The sequence below is a fragment of the Equus przewalskii genome, chromosome 10 (genome assembly GCF_037783145.1).
Source record: "Equus przewalskii isolate Varuska chromosome 10, EquPr2, whole genome shotgun sequence".
NCBI lineage: Eukaryota > Metazoa > Chordata > Mammalia > Perissodactyla > Equidae > Equus > Equus przewalskii.
In genome coordinates, this window is record NC_091840.1 from 45,229,299 (window position 1) to 45,243,983 (window position 14,685).

The 14,685-nt window shown below is 45.3% G+C and overlaps 1 protein-coding gene across 3 annotated transcripts; it reads right to left on the reverse strand.

The window, feature by feature from the left end:
* Positions 1–7,564: 7,564 nt before the first annotated feature.
* TLCD2 (TLC domain containing 2) lies at positions 7,565–14,172 on the reverse strand. 3 transcript variants are annotated; one of them, XM_070562903.1, is made up of 6 exons: positions 13,665–14,172; positions 13,312–13,385; positions 13,026–13,108; positions 11,984–12,147; positions 11,757–11,887; positions 7,565–10,014 (listed from the first exon to the last, which is right to left on the reverse strand). In XM_070562903.1, the coding sequence occupies exons 1-4, from the start codon at positions 13,771–13,773 to the stop codon at positions 12,024–12,026; spliced, it is 390 nt and encodes a 129-aa protein (XP_070419004.1). In that variant the 5' UTR covers positions 13,774–14,172; the 3' UTR covers positions 7,565–10,014; positions 11,757–11,887; positions 11,984–12,023. The 3 variants fall into 3 exon arrangements, with proteins under 3 accessions (XP_070419004.1, XP_070419006.1, XP_070419005.1); XM_070562905.1 differs by lacking the exon at positions 11,984–12,147 and having other exon boundaries at positions 8,892–10,014; XM_070562904.1 differs by lacking the exons at positions 11,757–11,887; positions 11,984–12,147 and having other exon boundaries at positions 8,892–10,014.
* Positions 14,173–14,685: the final 513 nt, after the last annotated feature.

Sequence of the window (14,685 nt, forward strand, 5' to 3'; positions counted from 1 at the left end):
TATTATCCTTGTTTCATAGATGAGGAAACTGAAGCTGAGAGAAGCTGGGCCACTTGCTTAGGTCCCCACAGACAGTAAATAATGGAGACAGTAAATAATGGCTCTGGAGCTCAAGTTCTTAATCATACTGCTACATCATCTTCTATGTTCATGCTAAGAAGCATAGATGATGTTGGACGGGAAAATTTGGGCCAAATTAAAGCTGGTCTTAAATACCAAGACTTTTGCCAATGATTTGACCAATTTGACAGTGAATTCCAAGCTTTTTCTTTTAAAGCTGGAAAACACTTGTGCAAATGAAATAATTTACAAATGAAGAAACTAAGACTTAAAGAATTAAGAACTTCTCTTATTTAAAGTCTCTTTATAGGTCAAACACAGTCAGTCTGAGTTAATCTGATGAAGCTTAGTTGAGTAGGAAGGTGACCAAGCCAGGAACAGATCCAAACAGAAAATATTAACTGCTATTATTATGGATCATTCATTGCAGACAAACCAGTCTCCTTGTTCTTTGGGGAGTTTAAAGTTGGACTTGGAAGTGACTGTGGGTCATACAAATGAAGGCGTCCTCTGGCTAGAAATACACAAGTGGCAGTCTAGGAACCAAGGTGAGAGATTGAATCATCAGACCAAAGTTGACACTAGAGCCATGAGGAAGAGTCAGTTCACGGAAGGAAGAATAACAGAAAAGCAGATGAGGAAGGCTGGGAGAGGAGAAGGCCAGAAAAAGCCGGGGAAGGAACAGCTGGAAAGGTTGGGAGAGACTCACAGGAAAGAAGAACTTCAAGGAAAGGAAGCCCTCTCTCACGTTAGATGACGCAAGAGGTAGAGGACTACAGAGAAAGGACATGAGCTTGATGAGAAAGAATTCCCTGACCTAGGAGAGCAGTTTCAGAAAAATAATGGGAGAGGAAAGTTCCCAGTTGCCAAGGAAATTCATAAAACAATGGAGGCAATGGGAATTGACCATTCATTTGAAAATTTGGGCATTAAAGAAAGACAAGAATTTGGACTGGAGCAAGAGGGTTAAGAGAAATTGAGATGAGAAGGAAGGTAGATTAGAATTACAGAACTGGCAGGGGCATCAGAAATTATCTTGTCGAAACTCCTATTCAATGCAGGAAGTCTTTCCAAAGCACACATGCCCTTAAAGATTTCCTTCTACAAAGGCTTAATGCACACCTGCAGGTGCTGGCCTTGCGAGGGTGCCAGGATACAGAGGAGAGCAGACCAGACCAAGGCTATGCCTGCCGGAAGCTTGCTTTCTAGATGGGGAGATGGGCATTAAATAACTAGTTTTACAATTAATAGTTTTAGTTTTAGTTTTTAGAAAGTTATATAGTCTCATAGAGTTTGTTAAAAAGATATGTTACAAAGAACAGCTACCTATGTTCCATCTGACCATTTCTTCCTCCCCAAAAGAAACCACTTTCACCATTTTAGCTGATTATTTTGGCATTTATTTCCATATCTGCAAGTAATAAGCTTGCCTTGCTAGTTCTTGAGGTTTTACTTTTAGCCATTATCTACTTACCTTCCACTATAGAAAATGGAGCTCCAACTCTCCCCCTAGCTTCCCATATACATGTATGTCCTTTCCACTACCTCGGCCTCCCAATATGGTTATATTATAATTTTGATGAGATTAATAAGCAATGTTTACATTATTGTGCATGCAATAACAAGAGCTAGCCCTTATATAGCATTTACTCTGTGTCAGGCACTTTTCTAAGCACATTAGATGTATTGATTCATTTAATTCTCATGAGAATCCTATTATTGTTATTCCATTTCACAGATGAGGATACCAGGGCACACAGAGGTCAACTTGCCCAAGACCACATAGCTAATAAGTAGCAGATCTGGGATTTAAATCCACGTAGCCTGTAGCCTGGCTCTAGAAGTGAGGGTCCAGGATCCCCTCCCCAGCTCTCTGTGGGAGGACACGGCAATATTGGACTGAGTGTCCAGCCTCTGAGACGCTAATTCATTTCCTGAAACCTCAGGTACAACAGGCTGTGCTGGGCCCCAGCTCCTGGCATACATCTCCCCCTTGCTAAGGATCCAGGCTTCAGGGAGTACACATGCATCTCCTTTCAGCCTCGTCCCTAAGTTATTACCTCTCTTATCCCCCTCTTGAGTGCACTCACCTCCAGCTGCCATGTGTGTATCTATCATCAGCAATTCATATGAGATTAAAATGTAAAAAAACAAAAAACAAAACCAACCAGCCAAAAAAACTTTATTATGCTTCTCTATACAAATGGTACCCACAGATCTGCAGCTCATTCATGTAATAAACTATGATTACATTTCCTTTCCTAAACAACTATTTGTTTCACTTGTAGTTAATAGTCACATTTGCTTAGTTTTCTATGGACTCTTTGCCAACTACTCTCCCAGCTCTTCATTAGTTTTTGAATCTCTTCAAATGTTCAGGCATATAAGGTTAGTCTACCAGTTTCACCTTCCCCCCAAAAAAGTCTTTCCCAGAGCATCACGACCTGCTGTAGTATGTACCAGTTTCACTCTCTCCTTGTTGGAGAGCTCTCTTCCTAGGATCACCCTTTACCATTGTCCTGGGAAGTCCTTTCTTCTCTTCTATGTTGAATCTCCTGTTTTCTATATCTGTGTCTTCCTTCTTCTTGGTTAACTCCCTCATTTTGGTAGAGTGTATCTTCTAGTAGCTTTCTAAGAAGGATGCATGGAAGATAAATTTTTTGAGATTTTCTTGTCAGATAAGACCTTTTTCTTTTTCTTTTCTTTTTTTTTTGTGAGGAAGATTAGCCCTGAGCTAACTACTGCCAATCTTCCTCTGTTTGCTGAGGAAGACTGGCCCTGAGCTAACATCCATGCCCATCTTCTTCTACTTTACACGTGGGACGCCTACCACAGCATGGCTTTTGCCAAGTGGTGCCATGTCCGTACCTGGGATCTGAACCAGCAAATCCCCAGCCGCTGAGAAGTAGAACGTGAGAAGTTAACCACTGTGCCACCGGCCGGCCCTGATAACACCTTTTTCAACCTTCACACTTGATTGATAGTTTGGCTGGGTATCAAATTCCAGTTTGAAATAATTTTCCTTCAAAATTGTGGTGACATTGCTCCATTGCGTTTTCATTTCCAGCGTGGTGCTTAGACGTCCAAAGTCATTTTGATTCCTGATGTTTGTGTATAACTTTTCCTTCCCCTCTAGAACATTATTCTCACTGTTCTTAAATTTAACTATAACATTACTTGAAGTGAATCTATTTTCTTTCACTGTTCTGGGAATTCTATGGACCCATCAATGTGGCAACTTATGTTCTTTAATTTTGAGAATTTTTCTTTCATTATTTCATTGATGATTTTCTTTTTCTTTCTTTTCTCAGTTCTCTCTTTCTGGGGCTCCCATTATTTTGATGTTGGGTCTCCTGGATTGGTCCCGTGATTGTCTCATCTTTTCTCTTCTCATTCTACCTCCTTTCTGAAAGATTTTCTCAATTTTATCTTTAAACGTTATTTTTTTTTAAATTTTTTTTATTTTTTTCCTTTTCCCCCCAAAGCCCCCCCAGTACACAGCTGTATATTCTTCGTTGTCGGTCCTTCTAGTTGTGGTATGTGGGATGCCGCCTCAGTGTGGTTTGATGAGCAGTGCCATGTCCGCGCCCAGGATTCGAACCAATGAAACACTGGGTCGCCTGCAGCAGAGCGCGTGAACTTAAACACTCGGCCACAGGGCCAGCCCACTCAATTTTATCTTTTAATTCTTCCATGAATTTTTCATTTCTAATATCACACTTTTAATTTCCAAGTACTCTTTTTAGTTCTCTCTGAATGCTTTTTTTTTTCCTTTTTCTCCCCAAAGCCCCCCCAGTACATAGTTGTATATTCTTTGTTGTGGGTCCTTCTAGTTGTGGCATGTGGGACGCTGCCTCAGTGTGGTCTAATGAGCAGTGCCATGTCCGTGCCCAGGAGTCGAACCAACGAAACACTGGGCCGCCTGCAGCGGAGCACATGGACTTAACCACTCGGCCACAGGGCCAGCCCCTCTGAATGCTTTTTTGGTAGTATGTTCTTGTTTCATAGTTACAATATATTCCTTTGTCTCTCTGAGGAAAATAATAAGAGCTTTTCTGAAGCTTTATTTTCCATGCATAGTCTTTGCTTTCTCTGTGTTTTTCCCTGTTTTTTTTTTTCTTTTTCTATATATTTCATGTTAGAGGCTTTCCTCAAATGCCCATAATTGGTTCTTCAATTAAACTTGTAATAAATTACTCTAATGAGAAGTACAGAGAGATTAGACCTAATCATAGGGGAGGGAGACATGGAAATTTCTTTGGAAAAAGAAATGTTGAAAATGAGCACTGAAAAGTGAGACTATATAAGATAATACAAGTGGAGTAGGAGGAGGGGAGAATGGAAAGTCTACTAGGCATTGGACTTTGTTTGTGCAAGGTCTGGAGAAAGGAAGGAGCATGGCATATGTAATAAACTGCAGAAGGTAACACAAAGAATATAGCAGAAAGTACTATGAGTCTGGAGAGTAGACCAGGGGAGATCATGCAGAATCTTACAGGCCATAGCATGGGTCATGCCTTTATCTTTTTTTTTTTTTTTGAGGAAGATTAGCCCTGAGCTAACATCTGCTGCCAATCCTCCTCTTTTTGCTGAGGAAGACTGGCCCTGAGCTAACATTCATGCCCATCTTCCTCTACATTATATGTTGGATGCCTGCCACAGCATGGCTTGATGAGCAGCACGTAGGTCCACGCCTGGGATCCAGACCAGTGAAACCCCAGGCCACCCAAGCAGAACGTGTGAACTTAACCACTGTGCCACTGAGCCTGCCCCCATGCCTTTATCTTAAAAAGGAGGAGGGGCCACTTGATAGTATCAAGCAGGGGAATGGCAGCAGGTTCCAGTTTTAACAATCACAGATTGGCTGCTAAGGGGAGGAGAGTTATGAGGTTGTCATCACGTCACCCAGGCTAGAGATGACAGTAACTCTGACCAGCGTGAGACAGCTGAGATGGAAAAGGAATGGACGGATGTGAAAGCCATTCTGAACTCCGTAATTAATTAGATGTGTGTGTATGGAGTGGGAGGTGCGGTAGCATGGCTTGAGGGTGATTGCTAAGCTGCTGACTCACAGTGAGTTGATGGCAATGCTATGCACAGACTGAGAGAATGCTGGACAGCATGCAGGTTTGGGAGGGAAGACCCTGAGTCAGGTTCTGGACAACACTTTGGATGTCAGAAGGCAACAGTCTCATCCTCTGCAGTCATCTGTTCACTCTCAGGCTGTGGGCCATTGGATGACCTGTTTCTACATCCCTTATCTCTGGTTTCCCTCCTTTCGATGACCCCTATTTTCCCAGTTTCCCACTTTAACAAAATCCTGACTGCAGGCTCCCTGAAGCCAGGGCTGTGGCTTGTTTACTCACTATTCTATCTAAGTGCTTCACACCTAGTAGGTCCTTTATAAATACTTGTTGAAAGGAGAAATAAAGAGAAGTAAAGTGTGCCGGTGATAGTTGGAACTGCAGAATAAAATGGCACATCTTCCTGGATTGTAAAACTGACAGTTTCACTTGACATTTTGTAAAAACAAGTATGATAAGTTTTAAGTTATTTCAAATGGTATTTTTTATTAAAACAGATAGGAATGGATTTTGAAGCAGAATGCAAAGTTCATATGAATTTTTAAAATTCAATCTATGTCAAGGAAATGCTGCTGCAGCTGCTCTAGGCTGCACCCCTCTGTTTCTCTCCCCCTCTGTCCTCCATTCCCCCTGCCCCCTCCCTGCTTGCTGCCAGGGTGGAAACATTTGGATTTTATGATAAAGCTGAGGTTAGGGAAGGAAGGGCAGGAGCTTGAAGAAAATTATGTTTGGACAAGCTGCTGTGCGGAGTGGAGGAGCAGTGTTGCTTTGGATCAGTGCAGAAGCAGGAATTTGTGGCACCCTTCTTCAGGGTTCTCTGGCCTCCTCTAGAGGTGCCCTGACCTGGGATCTGGGGCTGTTTCAGTCTCTCAGCACCAGGGATCAGCAATGCCGACCAGTGAAATTCCGAGAGGTGAAGGAGTCCTTTCAAAGGCACAGGCAGGCAGGCCAGAATGAGAGGGCAAAGCTCAACCCAAAGAAATAATTTACGATCCCTGGAATGTCAGATACCACCCCAGAGTCTGGTTTTTGGAGGTTGGGTGGTGGTAGGCAGGGAGTCCTCTCCAGGGACCCTCATACTGAGCTACGCAAATGAGCTCCCATTCTTTTACTGCTAAAGCCCATGTGGCTTGCATCTTTATCTCGGTTGAAGGAGCTCACTCAGTCTGAGAATCACTTCTGTGTCCAGTTCTTGCAGAAGATGTGGCAAGTAAAGGCTTGTCCCTGACAAGGTTAGAGGCAGGGAAAGAATGTGCTCACAACACCAAGTTAAGTGGTGTCCATGTCTGCAAGAGAAAGCTAAAACAGACTTCTGCCCTGCACAGTTCCTGCATTCTTGAAAAGTGCAGCAATCAATACTTGGTGAATAGAAGTCTGGCTTTTAAACGGAAGCATCCTGACTTATAAATACTTCAGAAGCAATTTATCTGATTTGATTGATCTTCAGTTGTCAACTGGCTCCTATCTTTGCACCATGAAGCTTCTCCACTCCTCAGCCTTTCTATAAAGAAAGAGGCAAAATAATGTATAAGAAGGAGACTGGAACCAAATCAAAGACCTCAGTTCTAATTCTAGCCATGCCACAAACTAGCTGGGTGTTCTTGGATGAGTCACTTAAGTTTTCTAGGCTTCAATTTTCTGCAAAATGAAATGATAAGCCTGGATAATCTTGAAGGTAATGTATTAATAAAGACTCATTGTTACAAGTGAAAAAACTCAGCTCACTTAAGTGAATCCTGGAGTTTTTTGGCTCATGTAACTGAATGGTCCAGGGGGAGTTCTGGCTTCACACAGAGCTTGATCTGGCTACTTGAAAGATGCTAGAAATCTCTCTCCATCTTTTGAGTGCATCTTAGCCAGAAGTTCTAGCAGAACTCAGAGTTCAAGGTGCTGAGGTTCCTCGGTTCTGCTTACATCATGAACTCATTTCAGGGAAAAAGGATATGGTGTTCTGATTGGTTAGACCTGGGTCACATGCTCATTGAATGGGGAGTGAGAGAGGAGTGGTTTTCAAAGGAAAATCCCTACACAGCTAGGCAGGCAAAACCAGCAGACGTTGGCCACAGGTGGTATAATAGAAAAAACCTATGCAGGTTTGAGTCCAGGCCCTGTCACTAACTAGCTAGGTAACCCTAAGTAAATTACCTTGGTTTTCTCATCTAGAAAATGGGATGAGGCTCTGTTGTGTGGGATTAAGTGCTATCAGGTATAAAAGGTGATGCCATGGTAGGAACACAACAAATGGTCAGCCTGGGATGCTATGACTTTAAGATAATGATTCTAAACCAACATTTTCTTTCAATACAAGAGCTTCTTGTTAAAGAATAACTTCCCTTGCACAATCTCTTGCAGACTGAAAGCTTCAAATTTTTAGCCCGACAAATCCAGATTCTGCATGTAATAAAGCCCTGACAACTCAGTTATAGAGATTTCTGTTTAATTAATTTTCTTGTTAACTCAAGACCAATTTGGCTAAAGGATTCTTTTGGTTTCAACCTTTGGCATTGAGAATCACTCCAAATTGTCTGAATCCATTCTCTCGCTCTAAGTCCCTTCTACTGAATAAATTGGGTTTGCTTTTTGACAGTAGAGGATCTTAAGACACTTTAGGGCTTTGTAGGTTAAAAAGTCAGTTCCAAAACGGAAACCATGAACAAAACGAAAAGACAACCCATCAACTGGGAGACAATATTTGCAAAGCATATATCTGACAAGGGGTTAATTTCCAAAATATATAAAGAACTCATACAACTCAACAACAAAAAACCAGACAACCTGATCAAAAAATAGGCAGAAGATCTGAACAAACATTTTTCCAAAGAAGATATACAGATGGCCAATAGGCACATGAGAAGATGTTCAACATCACTAATTACTAGAGAAATGCAAATCAAAACTACAATGAGATATCACCTTACACCTGTTAGAATGGCTATACTTACCAAGACAAAAAATAACGAATGTTGCAGAGGATGTGGAGAAAAGGGAACCCTCATCCACTGCTGGTGGGGATGCAAACTGGTGCAGCCACTATGGAAAACAGTATGGAGATTCCTCAAAAAATTAAAAATAGAAATACAAAATGATCCAGCTATCCCATTACTGGGTATTTAACCAAAGAATTTGAAACCAACAATTCAAAGAGACTTATGCACCCCTATGTTCACTGTAGCATTATTCACAACAGCCAAGACATGGAAGCAACCAGTGCCCAGCAACTGATGACTGGATCAAGAAGATGTGGTGTATATAAACAATGGAATACAATCAGCCATAAAAAAAGGACAAAATCACTCCATTTGCAACAACATGGATGGACCTTGAGAGTACTATGTTAAGCTAAACAAGCCAGGCAGAAAAAGACAAGCACCAAATGATTTCACTCATATGTGGAAGATAAACAAATACATGGATAAAGAGAGCAGATTATTGGTTACAAGAGGGGAAGGGTGTCAGGGGGTGGGCAAAAGGGGTAATGGGGCACATATATACGGTGACGGATAAAAATTGTCTATTTGGTAGTGAGCACAAAGCAGTCTATACAGAAACTGATAAATAATATCTACCTGAAATTACACAATGTTACAAACCATTATGACCTCAATAAAATAATTGAAACAAAAAAGTTAGTGCCAAGAGGAGACCTTCCCAAGGCAAAGTTTCCACAATCTAGCATTGTGTTATAAATCAGGACACCACTGGAGTCAAGAAAAGTGACTGAAAGTAACCACACTCACAAAAGCCTGATGCAATTATTTACATAGCAATTTATTAATTTATGATCTGGAGAGTGTTCCGAGACCATAAAATATCAATATCCCTGACTCAGGCGAGCCGTTCCCCTGTGCCAGAAGACAAATAATTTGTCAGCCAGTAGCTGGGTAGGCATAGAGTTAGTCTTGAGGACCACTTTACCAGGTCACATTGAGGTTGATATGGCACCACCATGGTGACCAGACCAACTCATTGTACCAAATGTAGCATCTGCCAGACTCTGTACTTTTGAGCTTCTCTTTTCTAGGGTCCCAGTTGACCATGTCTCCTTGATTCGCATCATCTATATCTGGTCCACACCATCTATAACTGGTCCAGTTGATGAGATTCCACTTACTCACTTATAATCACAGTCCAGTCCTGCCCTGCTGAAGTTTCACTGGGTCACCATGTGGAAATTTGTGTGTGATCCCAAACTCTTCAGGTGTTCGCTTACGTCCTACCTACGCTAGTAGCTAATCTCACCCTTCCTGTATGGGTTTTACTAGTTAACCCACAGACACAGCCATATTTCCCTAATCAAGTTCTTGGGCACCTCTCATAGATACTATCAAGTATTACCAAGAGGAGTACTCGCCTGGACCATGAATTTCTGACAGTGGCAAAAGAAAAGGTGTAGGGCTCGAAACGAATCAATATTGACCTCAACACATACTTAGGGAACAGATTCCTCCCATGGGTGTGTCACATTTCTTTTTCTTTGAAAACTCAAGACAATGTTTTTGTTAATCAAGGCATTCAGTTAAGATGACAAATTGAGAGGCCGGCCCGGTGGTGCAGCAGTTAAGTGTGCACATTCTGCTTCAGCAGCCTGGGGTTCGCCGGTTTGGATCCTGGGTGCGGACACAACACCGCTTGGCAAGCCATGCTGTGGTAGGCGTCCCATATATAAAGTAGAGGAAGATGGGCATGGATGTTAGCTCAGGGCCAGTCTTCCTCAGCAAAAAGAGGACTGGCAGCAGTTAGCTCCAGGCTAATCTTGCTGTGGTAGGCATCCCACATACAAAGTAGAGGAAGATGGGCATGGATGTTAGCTCAGGGCCAGTCTTCCTCAGCAAAAAGAGGATTGGCAGCAGTTAGCTCAGGGCTAATCTTCCTAAAAAAAAAAAAAAAAAAAAGATGACAAATTGAGTTTTGAAGATACTACTTCTGTTAAGGACAAATTCTGACACAATTCTACTTAGTTTCTCCATCTCAACTTCTATACCTTTGCCTCTCCAGCTTTAGTCCGATTACATTTAAATCCTATGCTCTTATTTTCTGCCTGTGTTTACTTCCAACTGTCTCAGTTTCTCCTGTCTGTTATTTTTCCCCTTTGCCCCTTGGTTTTAATGACTCGGTGATGGGGATCTCTCACAATGCCTCTCTCTTTTTCTCCCTATCTTTATTACTTCTTTCTTTCTCTCTTCAAGTCTGTGTCCCCTCCTTTTCCTTGTTCTTTCCTTTGGATGCCTATTTAATCATTCTACCCTGCCCCGCCTTTTTCTCTCTGTGGTTCTCCCCAGTCCCTCTGCCTATTCTTCTATCTCAGTTACACCCCTGATTCTGACTTTTCCTCATCTTCCTGCCAGTTTCTGCCTATCAGTTCTTGTCAGTCTCTGTCTTGTGTTTTGCACTGTAGCTGTTTGTCCTTTGTCTTTCTGCCTGTCTCCAACTCAGCATATCTCCTGCTTTCTTTTTCTGTCAGTGAATCTTTCCATTGACAGCTTCCTCCACCTTCTGCTTCTCATCTCCCCTGACTAATCTCCCCCTCTCTCTATTTCCACCTCTCTTCTCTCGCTCTGCTAATCTCTCCACCTGCCACTATCACTTCCATCTCTCCTGAGTCTGGTTGTTCCTCTCTGTCACTCACTCTATTTCACTGTCTAGACTATCGGTGACTTCCACCCTTGGGGTCCCTTCCTGTCAGCCTCTATTTCTATTTTTCTTATCCTCTTTATGACCGTTTTACCAGTTCTATGGTTTTGGTTCCTCTCAGCATCTACGACAGTCTTTCTCGAGATTTCTGCCAAGGATTCTCTATCTTGACCTCCATCTCTCTTCACCTCTGTCTCTTCTATGCAACGAATCCTTCTCTTTCTTTCCGTCCCTTAATCTATGTCTGTCTGTCTCATCGCCCCCTTTGTCTTCCTGTAGCGCAGCTTTTTGGCAGGACTTTTTGTTTTAATATCCCTGTCTCTTGCTTTTGCACATGTATCTTTTCTGTGGATGATTAAGGGTTATCTCTTTCTGTCCATTGTTTAGTCGAATAGTAATCTTAATCTGCTCTACACTTCTCATAACCTGGACGTTCTGTCTGAAGAAAGGAGGGGTCTGGTACAACAGGAAAAGCTGTCGCAGAAGTGATGGGGAGAAAGGAGAGATTGCAAATGAATCCCAGAAAAGGGTCAAATATTCCTTAATTCTTCTGCAGCCAAATGGAAGCCTTCCCTCATCTGCCTCTGCCTCTGCCCTCGTTCTTCCACGAAAGCTTGGGTGTGGGAAGACCCTACACTGGGCAACCTGAACAGACGTTTGAGTTCCTGCTACAGCTCAGGACTTCAGTACTGCCCTAAGACACAGACCTAGACCCATGCTCTATCCTTTGCAACTATTATGTCTATCCCTACTGGCTACAGATGGCACCTGATATGCCCTCTTCCCACTGCCAGAATTTGGTCACAGGTGAGGTCTGTCTTCCCTCTGACTCTATCCCCTCCATACTACATCTCCCTGATCCTAGTAGGACCTCACCTATCTTCACCTGTCCCTGTGCTAAAGCAAGGGTTTCTGTTTCCATTGACAGTTTTGTCTGGCTTCCTGCCTCCTGCCACCTTTTATTGGTAGCACTGGCTGTACCTCCTGAGTTAGTTTGCTGGAAAAGGTGGTCATTTGATGATGGAATTCAGAGAACAAAAGCCCAGTCCATCCATCCAGGAACGTCAGCATTTCTTCTTAGATCCTCGGAATGGGGGAGGGGTGTGAGTTAGCTGGAAGGGGAAGTGAGATACTGAAAATCCATCCCAGTCCTTACCCTCCTGGGGGACTGTGCATTGAAAACCACCATCTCCTTTTCCTGGTCATACCTCCCCCAGGGCCGGCTGAAGAGGAGGCTGAGGCTTCTCTCTAGTCTTTTAGGCTGAGAGTGCAATCATCCTTGGTGACAGGCTCACCATCACAACATGTCCTGGTGCCCCTGGTTTCCTTGTGCCCAGGGATGGGTGGGTGGGGCCGAGACTGCAGGACATCACTGACCAAAATGCAAATACCCACTGTGATGATCATGGCACCCACAGTGACCAGCCCAGTTCCACCAAAGACAACCAGAGCAGTTGGCACCCAGTGATGCTGCTGGATAAGTCACAGACTCATGCACCCCAATGGCACCAGGTGGAAAAGGGCTTTGGTGGCCCAGCTGGCCAAGATAAAGGCCAGGGATGGGACCTGGTGAGAAAGCAATAGCAACTTCCGTAGGTGCCGGCAGGCAGAGTTCAGCTTTAGAAGCAGAGACACCACAGAGAAGCCCACGTAGTAGCCAGACAGATTGGTGGTGCTGAGGCAGCTCACTACCTGGGAAGCCAGTGTCAGAGATCAGAGGACGTTCTATGACCTGCCACCCATCACATCCCCATATCCTAGTCCTTAAGAGAGAGACCCCCAAGGATTTTGTGGCACCCCTCCTAAACACCTGATCTTTATGCTTACCCTTATTTTGGGGGCCTGAATGGCCTTAAAACCTTTCCACAGGATGGAAGCAGCCTTGGCACAGAGGCTATCACCCCTGGGGCTGCAGCATCTGCACAGTACCCATCAACTTCCATCCCTGGGCTTTCCATGCCCCATCCCAATCCCCGCACAGGGGCTCCCCCTTCTCAGAAAACCTCCATATTCAACATTTCTCTGATCAACTGGACACCTGCGGGAATCCAAGTGTCTTAGGCAGTGCTCAGACTCCCAGCTGGGACCAACAGTCAAATTCCTGCCCCTCGTTCAGCTCAAGGTTGGGAGGATAAAGCGCCAGTGGGGATCAGAGACTCTGGGAAGTCATTAAGATGGAAAGCTGGAGAGAGATTGGGGACCCTGAGCTGGGTATGCCTTCCTTCCGTCTTGCCTCTCCTCAAGTCTCACCACCAAATGGTGACAGAGAAGGTCCCAGGCCTGCCCCAAGATCGGGTTCCACAGCATGTCAGCTCCATAGGCCAGGAAATAATCTGTGGGAAAGGGGGTTGGGGAGGTATTAGACTTCCGTCAAGCTGGTGTACAGCCAGGAGAGGAATCTCCATCCCTTCCTTTTTCCAAATCTTTAGTTTCCCACAGTAAAACTGCCAGAAACATTTAACTCCTACAGGGGAGGAGAGTGGGGGCCTGGAATTACCGCTGGAAGGCTGCCCCCCAGCCTTCCCTGCAGACTTACCCACAGATACAGCCACAGCACCAGGGCGGGTGGCCATGAATCAGGTGGATGGCCATCTGAAGGTACGCGACAGCCTGGAGGAGATGGGGGGCCATTGTCAGCGTGTGCAGACTCAGGTCCCATTCTCCCTCTGCGCACACCGGCCCATCCATCCACACCTTCACCCATCTCAGACTCTCAAGGTCTCACATCAATTTTAAAGGTGCCCGCGGGTCTTCTAATCTCAGCCTCCTACACTCTTACCCTCACGCCGCTGCCTCCCGAACCTCTAAGCCCTGCACCCCACCCGAGCAGCAGCCTGGTCCCAGTGAGCAGGCTGTGCACCAGGGAGACACAGATGCTCCGCCGCTTACAACAGTCCTGAGCAGCAGATCTCCGCGTGGGCAGCAGCCGTAGTCCCCAGTGCAGCCCCCGGAAGGCGGCGAAGGAGGCGCCGGCCACAAGGAGCCCTGAGGGCGCCATGGCCTGGCGGGCTGACTAGGTCCGGATCAGTCCTTCGGGCCCTTGCGCTGAGGGCCCGGACGCATCCAACGCCCCCTGCGGGGACTGTGGACTGGCTTTCTTGGCAGGGCGGGGTCCCTGGGCTCCCCCGCCTGCCCCGCCTTTGGAATTGGCTATAACTTTTCCAGGGCTCGTCCACGCCCCCATCCTTGAGCTGGGCGGTGATTGGAGCAGCCATGGGGCCACCGCCCCTGGAGCCACGGCAACCGGTCGCGTTCCGCCCTCGCGGGGAATGGCGGGTTGGGGGCTCCCGAGGACCAAGCTTTGCAACGAAGCTCAGGGGAACTTTGTTGATGTCATTAGGGGTCTTCGCCAACTCCATGTGTCCCACACCTCTCGGAGCTCCGGAAATAGGTCTCTAATCTCACCTGACACTCCCGGAGGCCCCGCCCCCCTAACTTTCACCCTTTCCCTACTCTAACCTCTCACCTGCTGGTCATTCCTCCCACCCCACCCTCACAGCCCTGAAGTTAGAGGCCAGCGCTAACCCACTCCCACTTGTTTAAACCTCGCCGCAACGCCCCGCACCCCTCCCCCGTCTCAGTGGTGGGGAAGGGGACACCTCATTTTCTTGGAACCACTCCTTCTACCTCCCGGGGTTTCCAGAACTTTAAGGCATCCCAGCAACCCTATAGTTCCACGAGTCCTGCCTCCTTACACAGTACCTCTCAGAAAGAACAGCTTCCAGTATGGAGAAGCGACCCTCTGGGGACTCCTCCTCCAACCTTTTTTGGGGGCCCTCCAGAGAAGCCTTATTATTAGGAAGGGGAGGCAAAAGGAAACCTCTCAGCACTATGGTCTTGAAAAGCACCCCTCCCCCAGGGCTTGGTACCTGTTGGGTGGATGGAAGAATCTCTCTGCCAATCTTAGAAG

Coding starts and splice junctions, on each gene's coding strand:
- TLCD2 (XM_070562903.1), bottom strand. CDS start 13,773: ATGGCGCCCTCAGGGCTCCTTGTGGCCGGCGCCTCCTTCGCCGCCTTC. Junction 13,386..13,664: donor ATCTGCTGCTCAGGACTGTT/GTAAGCGGCGGA, acceptor CATCTCCTCCAG/GCTGTCGCGTACCTTCAGAT. Junction 13,109..13,311: donor TGCTGTGGCTGTATCTGTGG/GTAAGTCTGCAG, acceptor CCTTTCCCACAG/ATTATTTCCTGGCCTATGGA.